The 11551-nt window shown below is 39.6% G+C and overlaps 1 protein-coding gene across 2 annotated transcripts in view; it reads left to right on the top strand.

Annotated features, from left to right (window-relative positions):
- The window catches only part of SGCG (sarcoglycan gamma), a 234021-nt gene that overhangs the window by 146225 nt on the left and 76245 nt on the right, over window positions 1-11551 (top strand). For both annotated transcript variants that reach the window (XM_019530178.1, XM_019530179.1), the window contains one exon: window positions 10168-10240. In XM_019530178.1, the coding sequence (XP_019385723.1) occupies window positions 10168-10240 (73 nt within the window). The remainder of the gene's footprint in view (window positions 1-10167; window positions 10241-11551) is intronic.

The raw sequence follows: 11551 nt of genomic DNA, 5'->3' as shown, positions 1-11551 counted from the left end.
TAATGGGCATTGAACAAAAAAAGATAAAGAACCTCTGGAGCATATTTATTAACACTAATTACAATACAAGTATGCAACTGCATAACATTTAAACTTGCATGCAACTTCTTGTTGGGTCAGCTCTTGTGGCCAGTTATGTGGGGATGTGTATCTAGTTATGAATTCTGTATATAGTGGACATGTAACTCACAAAAATACCTTTATTAATGAAAAGGGTGAGTTAATGACACCTATCCATTATTAAAGTGTTGTACATTCTTGGAGCTAAAGTTACTCATTTGTGTTCTATTGTAGCTTAAATAGTTGTTACTGTTCTACATTCCCTTTAGATATAAATAGAAGAAATGACCTCAGGGGAAAAGGGGCCAAAGATTGAAACAAAGGTAGGTAGGTAGCCTGGTTGCTTTAGTTATCTCTCCTTCCCTATTCATAACAGTTCCAGTAGAATTATTTGCAATCCCTGTCTTGATCCTACTTTTTCAATTACAGTTGTTTTACAGTCCAAGATAAGTAGGACGCAGTAATATAAACAAATGAGGAAAGTATCAGAGAAATGATACAAGATATTAAATTAATGGGGACAAATAAATAAGAAAATTAGATAACTAGGAGATACTTTTTGAATGCATGTTAAAATGTTAGATGGAATGAATGAGAGGTAACATGCATGATAAAAAGTTATAGCCTCTCACAAATCTTAGCTGCCTTTGTTCACATAAAACACCTGGGAATTTTAGCCAAAATATGCACACAGTTGCTAATAAATTGTTTAACGGACTGTTGTACACTGAAGTTCAAAGAAGTTCACTTACATTTATGTAATCTAAGTCTGAGGAAAAAAAATGTCACTGAGTAATACAAAGCACTTCCCAGCCATCGTAGCCCTCCAGGCTTAGAACTCTGTGTTCTAATAGCCTCTGAATAGAGGTGCTATAGTATAAATATTAGGGTTGTGCAAAATGGGCCCTATTTGAATCAGATTCAGCCCAAATCAGGGACAGTGATTTGATTTGGATCACTGCTCCCGATTCAATTAAGCTGAATCCAAATCTAAAGATTCAATGCTGATTCAGAGAATTGGCAATTCAGACATAGACACAGCTTTCAACATTTTTTCTACATACCTCAAGGTGCCAGGCACGGCTCATGAATGCTGCGATGGTAAGGCAGATGGAGTGTCCCACAGGAGTGTAGGGGGCCCCCAGTGTGCTCGGCAGCGAACCCAGAAGTGAACCAAAAGTCTGCTTGGGAGCTCACGGGGAGCCCCCTGCACCTCATCCCAGCTCAACAATTGGCCACAGGGGGACCCCAGGTGCCCCCACAGATCCAGGAGGCACCAGTTGCAGAGTCAGAGAGGTGCATGTAGGGGGGGAGGGCAGTGCGCTCTCCAGCGGACCTAGAAGTGGACCAGAAGTGCTACTGGTCCACTTACAGGCCTGCTACTGAGTGTGCTGGGGAGATCTTCGTGCTTCTGTGTGATGCTTGATCCGCCCTTGCATCTCAGCATTTATGAGCCACCTGGTACCTTGAGGTATGTAGAAAAAAACTTTTAAACCTGTGTCTATGTCCAAATCGCCAAACCTTTCCTAATCTCTCCAAATCAATTCAGAGGGTTCTGATTTGATTCAGAGATATTAAAGTGTCCTCTGGTTCGATTCTAATTTGGAGATTCAGCCACCGAATTGGGCCGAATCTCCACCAAATTGAACTGGGGACCAAAGCTTCACACAGCCCTAATAAATATGTGTAGGAATTTAGCAAACTAGTAGCAGAAAGTGCTTGATGAAAAAAAATGTATGTAGACAATGGAATAAAGTCTTCCTGCACTATTTTACCTTTACTCCTTTATACTCGTATGCTGAACATGGTGTCAGAACTAACTCAGCTTCTGTAAGTATGTAAAATTAGAAACTAAGAATATTATGAAGGGGAGAGAAGGAGCATAAAAAATAATATATGAAAGGCAAGGGTATTTTTGTGATATCTTTTATTGGACCAACTGTATAGTGGAGGGAAATGTTAAACAAGTGTTTGGGCAAAAAATGCCAACATCCCAAAAGCTTGTCTGTCAAGCATGGGAACAGGCTACAGAAAGAAATTGTAGAAACTCTACTTCCCTATGGTTCAGCGATCACTCCCTACTATACAGTTGGTCCTATAAAAGATATCATGAAAAAATAGGTTGCCTCTCCTATTTCCCAGACCCTGTGGGCTACAACAATGCTCCAACCCTACTATGACATGAAAAAAATAATAGTTACGATGGAAGACTAGATTCTTGTCCCCAAGCAGTTGGCCCTGGGAGAAGAAATGTTTAGTAATTTAACTTTCTTCAGATCACAGTAAGTAAACTGCAAAATAACAACAGTGCTGGGTTAAATGGAAAAATGAAAGAACAGGTATATTATTATACCTGTTCTTTATGCTACTATAAAGAATAGGTATATAATTACCTATAATGACCAAAGGCTACAATATGCTTCAAACTGAGAGAACCCTTGTAAAATCCCAGACATGCTCCAAAAATGTTTTCAGTCCATAGACTATTCCATGTATCAGGTCTGTCTTCTTAATCAGTGCAATCAAGAATCAAATGAAACCAGCACAAAAATGACTGGCTTGTGATTAGATGATAGATTGCCAACAGAAGCAAAAGGTATAGGGACTCAAGTGATAATATATAGAGCTCACATTATGTTTACCAAGAAATTGTACATGTGCATAACTAGGAAACAAGTTGATAACCAAATGCAGAAGCTAAGTGGACAAGACACAGTGATAAGTGCTAAAAATACAGCAGAGTATACAAATAAATGGAAAATTAAATTAAAAGAATGTGTGTAAAATCAAACACACAAATACAAAGTAAAAGTGATCAAAATATAAAGATAAGCAAGTAGCTACTAAAGGTGATATTGTTATAATGGAAAGTACACTTAATTTATTATCATATGCTAATCATATGGGCTTCCAAGGGAGGTGGTGCTCTCCCCTACCTTGGGGTCTTCAGGAGGAGACTGGACAAGCATCTAACTGGGGTAGTCTGATCCCTGTGCTCTTTCCTGCCCTAGGCAGGGGATCGGACTCGATGACCTACTGAGGTCCCTTCCGACCCTAACATCCATGAATGTATTAATCGTATGCAGTAATTTTAACTCATTAAACAAAAGCTTGTAAACAGGAAGAGGAGAGGGATGAGTTCATTCTATTGATGAATCAAGCAGTGACTAAGAAGAAAAGATTTGACATGTATAAGATATTAATGCAGTAAAAAATTGCAAAAACACGTAATTTCTAAGGGCAGATTCAAAGACAAGGCAGTGTCAGCACAAACAGCCACCTGAATGCCAGACAGTGGGGCATCAGTGAATTTGCCAGGCTATGAATACTTCCCCATCATTAAGCCAGAGGACAGAGACAAATTATAAAGCACAATCATAATCTCACTAGGGTAGTGTAAATTACAAGCAGAATATCAAAGAAAAGCACATGAGAAACATCAAGTAGACATCACAGAAGTCACTGGTTTCAGCTAAACAAATGAATTCATGCATGAATTTAGTGATGTTTGTCCTGGACAAGCAGGAGATAAAGAAGCAAAACAAATATGTAGACAGTGCACATTGGCATCCCTGAAGCAAAAATGTTAAAAGATGTTAATAAAGGACTAGAATATCTTCCAGACATGCTACGCCTGAAACAAATAAAATGCTGCAGCAAGTACAGTACCTTCCTGAATACTTATTACATAAAGATTTAAAACAGAGCAATAAAGCAAATAGTAGAGCCCACAAGTGCAAGCCTACAACAGAGGAAATGTTATGTAGGCAGGTGCTCCCCAGTGCACCTCAACTTCACCGTTACCTCACACTGCTTTCACCCGCCACACTATGATGTTAATGAAACAATCGAGAGGCAGATGTCACCAGAAGTTAACAAAACAGTTAAAACTTGGGATGGATATACCAGGTTCCCCTATACCCTGTTCTGTCACCATCTAGTTGGAATTGACTTGATAGGCTCTAGGTAGGAGGGCCCTGGTATTCTGCCACATACATAGGGCCTCCCCATAGCAGTCTCCTCATTTCCTATGGGTTATCCAAGCACTCCCACTCTCGCTGATTTCCCATCTTGGTCAAACTGTTGATGCTATCTTGGCCCATCACTCCTCAGTTCATCAATTATGCTCAGCAAGCTCACATTCTCTAGTCATCAATTAAATAGTGCTGCCACAGCTTCTCAGTTCCTTAACTAAGTACTAACCAATTAAGCCATGCTGCCGCAATTCCTCAATTCCTTGCTTAAGCACTGCAATCTTAAATTTTTCTGCCAGCAATTAAAGGTTCAGCCTTGGTTCAGCCAATAATCAGTGTCTGCCACCCTTCCCCTTATCAATCAAATCATGGCTTTCCATTCCTCCATTCCTCAATTAAGCAAGGCAGCCCCTCACTTCCTTAATTAATCACCATAACCTTGCAATTCATTAAGCAATGTAGGGTGCAGGACTCAACGTTCCTTCATCAAATAACATAATTTTCTTCTATATTAATTAATTCACTCTTCTAATTTGATCCCATATGACTTAAACCCCTTTTATTTTTCTCTGATCACCCATCCAGTAGTCTCGGTCTTTCAATTAAACCTTCTCCCTTGTCACAACCTCCCCTTTATGTAATTTTCACAGTTACTCACTGACCATGGCTTTCATTCACCTGCTCCCAAGCACTGCGCTTCTCTCTGTCTGCTGCAGGGCCTGGGGGGTGCATCCACTAGAGTTATGCATGTCTGGCTTCCTCTCAGGCTCCCAGCTCAGGTTCCACAACTCTATGTAGATGTGTGAGATACTTACCTCCCTCGCTTTTCTCTCTCCAGAGGATGTCCAAATGAGGTTGGGACCCTCTCAATGTTCACCAGAATTCTCAGGGCCCAACGGGAGCCAGTTCCAGCCACACATGGCTACCAAGAGCCCAGTGTAACCCTTTTGGTGCCAGACTGAGGCCTGATGGTTGTCCCCAGGACTAAGGGACAAGCACTCCCCAGCCAAATTTCTCCCATAAGTTTCCACTTCAGGCTCTGCCCAGAGATGATGTAACAGGGCCCAGGATCATCTTTCTGTAACATGTTATCTGAACTGGACAAAGCAAAAGTATTTTTAATAGTTAATGGCAAAACCAGAGGTTGGTAAATACTACTAAATTTGTAAAAAAACAACTGCTTTGCTGTATTTTAAACACCTGCATGGAGATATAGATAGTTAAGAATACTGGTTGGGAATAAAGCTGCAGCAGAAGAGTATCAACACTGCTAACAAGGCATAGTAGGACTTGCTGGGGTCAGCATCATAGCTGGCAGTGTCCTTTTGTATAAATGTAGATACATAATGAGGCTGTGGCAGTTATCACAATAACCTCATCTTTCTAGAAAGCAGAAAGAACCACGATGAAATTGCGATTAGCTGTGGAACATTGCATATGTCAGGGCCTCTGATCAGGCATGCCTGGCCAGGCCAAGTACTTGGGTTATCATGCCTGCCTGGCTAATGCGACTGCCCCAGTTATGTGCAACCAGATTAGCTGCTGAATATGACACTCACCCCTTTTAAGCAAACCTGCAGCCTCAGGCTGCAGGCATGCCTTGACACAACCTTAGTTTGTCCTGGCAAGCCTTGTGTTCACTGCTCTGTCTACATCTTCTGTCTCCTGACTCAGCTTTGGCTTTTCCTCATCCTGATTTTGCATTTCTCCTCAAATTTAACACTAGCTCTGCGACTCCTGTTTCCTGATCTCAGCCTGCTTCCTGTTCTACATTTTGGATTTCCGCTGTCAGCTCTCCTGAAACTTGGTTTCTGCATTCTCACCCCCTCTGACCTGGACCCTGACCTGATGCTCCAGTAATCTGTGCTCCCACCCAGCTGACCCTTTAGTTTCTCCTAGTGGCCTACCACAGGCCTGGCCACCTACTTCCCGGCTGAACCCTCACAGCATAAAACACTTACTGACTTCCATAGGATTAGGAAGTGACCCCCAAAAGTAAAAGCAATACAGGAGATGCCTACACAAAAGGGTCTTTTCCCAGGTATCTCTATAGAATACAAGAACTATCAAGTACCTATCGTTACCAGCTGCCCTGGGAGCAAAATAGGAATCAGTCTTTTCAACTCAAATATCATGCTTTTTGAGTATAAATCAGATTTCTGGGACCTGAATGAAATGTCAGAAACCAGCACAGTGACCACCATAGATAAAAGAAATTAAGCATTTCAGCAGGCATGAAGTTGAAAGCTTGTTACAACTAAATACTCTGCTAAAGTCTTTCCAGGACTACATCAGGGAGAATCTGTCAAGATCAATTTCCTCATGATAAATCATGGACTTGGAAGCAACTTGTGAACACTGGCCAGCTAAATCGTCATTCATATATCAATGGATGAGCATCCACTTCATCATAACAGCACTACAAACACACAACAAAACCATAACAGTGAAATTTTGCTGAGATAGAAAACGCATAGGCTGATGACTGATCCATATCAGACCCATACTTTTAAATTGCCAAAAGAACCATTTACAAGACTGTTTTCTGTTATCACAAGAAAGACTTGCACTTGCACCAAAATCAACCTGCAAAAGATGAATAAGACGTGAAGGAACTTTCTCAAAATCAAAGGAAAAGCTTTGCTTATCAAGTAAATTTAGAGTTGAAAGTTTTGAATAAAGTCCACATTCTGCAGAATGTCTCAATTCCATTGAGACAGCATTTCTGATGCATTTATTTTGACTGCAAAATTGTTAACCAGTTCTATTTGGGAGACTCCATGAATCAGTGCCACCATGTGGCACTACCAGAACAATAATAATAGAAAGAGAAAGTAAAGTGATTGTTTATGTTTAAGAAAAAGTGGTATTATTTTGAAAGGAGAAAGACTTAAAATTTATGAAGAAGCCTTAAGAGATTTATGTAGATTTCATGCATTTTATACTTCTCAGTGGGCATGTCTACATGCGACACTGCATCACTGTAGCAATGCACTATGGCGACCTAGCGTCTGCAGACAAAAACTGTGACACCGCCACTATGTTGCTGTAGCAACACACTCCCTCGGTATAGTTCATTGCTACAGTGACATAGCAGCTAAAAATAACCGTGCGCTGCCAGCATGGCACAATACAGGCACATCACATTAATACATGCATTAATCTATATTAATCCATACAGGCTATGTCTACAATAATGGCTAGGACTGACCTTAGGGCCAGCATCAAGCCCATACCCACCACCTGTCAACACTCAAAACCAGTACATTCAAATGTCAGCAGCAATCCAGCATGACTCCAGCAGCTCTGCTGAACTTTGAGCTTCAATCTGCTGCCAACTATGTCACAACTTACTGTTCCTGAGTTCAAAATAACCCTTAGGGTTGGCCTAAATTTCTGTATATTTGTGCCAATGCTCTCTCACACTCAACAAAACCACTCAGATGGAGTAATGAGAGACATATGTCTAGATCCAATAAAGGGTAAATATACAAGTTAAATACTGCAGCATTCAACTTCTAGGCACTTGGCCTCCAGAATGATATCCAGAATCCTGAGTTAGGCACCTGGGAGTCTTGTACAATGCATGGCATAATTAAGCACCTCACAATGCAGTCATAAAACAAAGCAAGGATCCATCTAGAATTAGCCAACAGGGAACACCCAGCATTAATGACTGTTTTCTGAGAAGCCTGGATCCATCCTTTTAAAAGACATGAGTGCAGTTCTCTGTTCTCTTTAAAGAATTTCTAGAGAAGGAGGTGGTGATATCATCCACCTTTGATATAACAGCCTATTGTTTAAGCACTTCCTAAGGAAGTGTCAGGACTAGGTTTAGTGCCCTCTTTAACCCAATGGGAATCAAATTCACACCTTACACCTCACAGGGAGTGTCTACCCATTGCCATACTGTGACATTGCTATGGCACCATGCTTTAGTACTTCTGTGCCATACACATGGCACATGGTTAGATTTCACCACTATGTCGCCGTAGCAGCACATTATACCCAGGGAGCATGCCACTATGGTGATGTAGCTGGCGATCACCTGTAGACACATGTGATTGCTATGTCCTCAAAGCATGCTGTAGAGAAATGTAGCATGTTGCTATGTTGCTGTAGGGTGACATGTAGATGTGCCCACAGGCGAGTACCTGTACTATTATTCCACAAGCTAACTATGTGGTAAACCTGTCCCACTGGACCATTAGATGTTCTGATTTATATTTTGCTTTGCAAGTTCTGTGTCTTTTTAATGTTATGAAGCAAAAAAAATTATGGTAATTTACATCTAAAAGTTGCACATTTCTAATGTTATCATCATCATTAATATTATAACTTAAAATAAGGTAGACTTGAAGTGAAGGAGCAGATTGAAAAGACAGCAAGTAATATAGCAATAAGGAGTAAAAAGGTTAAAAAGTATATAGGCCACGTCCAGATATGCAGGGGCGTGCACTTGCAGTGGCACAGATTGCTGTAGCACACACCCCTACACGTGCACTTTGTTGAGGCACAAATTGTCCTGTAATGGGCAAACTGCCTTGCCCAGCCGCTCCCAAGCTCTTCAGCCAGGGAGAGTTGGGGGGCTGGCACCAACACTCATGCTGGCTGTAACAGTCTTATCTAGTCACCTGGAGTAGCAGGAGCACAGGTCAGACAGCATGGAGGCGTATTTAAGAAATCAGAGTTTTGGATTTTGCCCTTGGGAAGGGAATTGGTGATTGGGTCATAATGCAGTGCAGTATTTATCTACAGAGGCCCTCAGGATAAATTCATGCATCAGCAGCCATGAACCTGAAATAGGCTATGGCAGTCCTGAAGGCTGTCACTCTAAATATATTTTGGGCCCAGATTAAGTCCTGAATTTGCATTACAGTTAGTAACCAACACTATGTTGACCCAATTTTATTCTGGTATACAGGAGTGCTCACTTCATTAATGGTTGCATAGCTAAATATGTCCTAACCACATTAGCCTGGATGAACCTGATAATAGTTTAAGACGTAAGCTATTTGATTCAGTAGTTGTTACAGGGTTTTTGTGTACAGAATGTGCAGGAAATATAAATATTATACAGGTTTTTAAATGAATTGTTTAGACTAGTAGAGAAGCTTAGTTTATATTTGGAGTAGATTTAATATTCCTTAATAGTTGTGTATTCCATTTTTTATGCAATATAACATTGAGTAATAGTTCAAGGTTTCTTATTGTACCAAATAAATATTATTTGATTTTTCCAGGATGGTCTTATAAAACCTTTAAATATGATATCAAAAGAGATTAAATTAGAAAGGAAATCTAATAATTTATTTCCTACCTATGGGGACTTTTGCAGAAAGCTTGCAGAAAAAGAGAATTTTGGGGGGATTTCTTAGTTTGTCTAATAAAAGTTATCATTTCTGAACCAAGACTTCTAGATCTTTGCATTTCTAGATTGATTATTGTTTTTATTGATTATTGTTTATTGTTTATTGATTATTGTTATGTTGTTTGTGTTAACAGTAAAGCAGAAATATTAAATAAATATTCAGGGATTTTTTAAATTGAACTCATGTTACTTTTATGAATAATATTCAAAATCTTTCATAAATATCTATCTCTAGTGTTTGATGGTGAACATGGTACTTTCCTACCTTCATTCCTAACGCTTAAACACCATTATTTACTCATCAATTTTACCAGAGGAGAAAGGGAATCTATATAGTTAGTCACCTTACATACAGATTACCATACAATAAGCTGCATTACCTAAAGCAGAGCTATATGAGATTTTCAAAAAAATTGTGGGATTTTAGTTGTATGACTGATATCAATTCTAATGGAAACTTCAGTGTTAAAATCCTACTTACCTAGTGTGTTTTAACATGAACAGATCATTTCTGCTTCACCTTATTCACTAATTTGCATATGTCAAGAAGATTTTTTATTCGTTTTAGAGATTTACACTTAGGCTGTTCATTTTGATTTTGGGTATCAGCCTATTCAAAATAAGTAAGGAGTGTTGGAACTTAATCTATCTTGCTAAAATGTCTTTTTTTTTTTATAAGTGCATAGAAGCTTACTTTATGATACTAAAATGGCATACAAAACAGTACTATAATTTTCTTGAATATGTTATCTTGTCTTTCAGGGCCAGAAGGAGCTCTTTTTGAACATTCTGTCGAGACACCACTTGTCAGAGCTGAGGCTTTTAAACAGCTTAGGTAAGTATTCCTGCAATAAAATAAATCTGTCTGATAAGCAGAATAGCATTTCCTAGAGATACGCACACTTTTGAGTAAATATAAATTAAAGAGTCTCAACATTATGTAATAGCTGGCAATATTCTCTTTTCCTAATATTTTATGTTACCAGTTTATGAATTATTATGTCGGTAATAAAATTATATGCTGTTCTGTGATTTTGAGGATTTGTGTATGAAGTTATGAGATTGATGTCTTTTTCATAATAAATACTTGGTCCTGTAATGTAGGGTTGAAAGCTTTCATTTTCCTCCTCTAAATTTCTATTTGACTCGTTTGGAACATCTTGATGCTGTGTGCTAAAGATGTTTATCTAATGTATCACCTCACTATAATTTAAGAAAAATAACACTGTAAGTGGAAACGGTTTTAAACAAATATCATCAGCGGTAATTAGTGGCCTCCACAGTGGTATCTAGCACAAACTAATAGCAATCCTCTGCAAACATGCACATTTAAAAGTTACATATTAGTTCTTGGTTAAGGCAGACAATCTAAAGAAAAAATGATTGGCTTCTTAAATATAAAAAAATCAATCTTTGTAACAGTAAGGAGCGCTCTTTTGTGAGAACATTATTGCAAGTCAGATCTCTACCTTTATTCTCCAGAACTGTCTAATCCCAGGACAATATTTATGCACAGTGCTGTGCCATGTTGACATTGGCAATGTGTAGGGGCTGCATGTGCACCCCCTGAGATTGGCCGTGCATCCCCTGGCAGCACCAGCTGCAAAACCAGAAGTGTAGGCAGAAGTGCATATCTGGTTTGCCAGTTTCGCCACTGGTGATTCTGAGCTCAGCAATTGGCCGCTGGAAGACCCACCCCCTCTGGTCCACGATCAACTGCTGGCGGACCTCCCCACTGTTGGCAGTCTGGTGCCCCACCCCAGACTTGGGAGGCAGCAGTCACCCATAAACATTGAGGTATTTTACATACAAAATAATTCCCATGTGTAGGTTGTGGTGAGGAGAAAATTGAGTGAACTTTTGATCCCAGATAGTCTTGTGTTTTATTTTATAAAACGTTGTGCACCAGTTCAGAAAGAAAGAGAAGGAGCACTTCCTCACCACCATGGCCCACATTCCCATGTATTACCAGCCTGCTGCTTCCTGGATGGACTTTCTTTACCATGGTTTTTCTCCTGGTGTCCCTTCTTTATCTCAGATTACTATTTTTGAGGGTACAGAAAATGTAATAAAGATTCAACTTTCATGCAGTTTCTTTTTCTCACTTCCTAAATTTCTGGGACTGCTGAGGGATGGAAACCTAAAT

Source organism: Crocodylus porosus, unplaced genomic scaffold (assembly GCF_001723895.1).
Source record: "Crocodylus porosus isolate Cpor-Errol unplaced genomic scaffold, CroPor_comp1, whole genome shotgun sequence".
In the NCBI taxonomy this organism is placed as follows: Eukaryota; Metazoa; Chordata; order Crocodylia; family Crocodylidae; genus Crocodylus; species Crocodylus porosus.
Note: the sequence above shows the minus strand (reverse complement) of the source record. Positions and strands in the feature narration are given on the sequence as shown.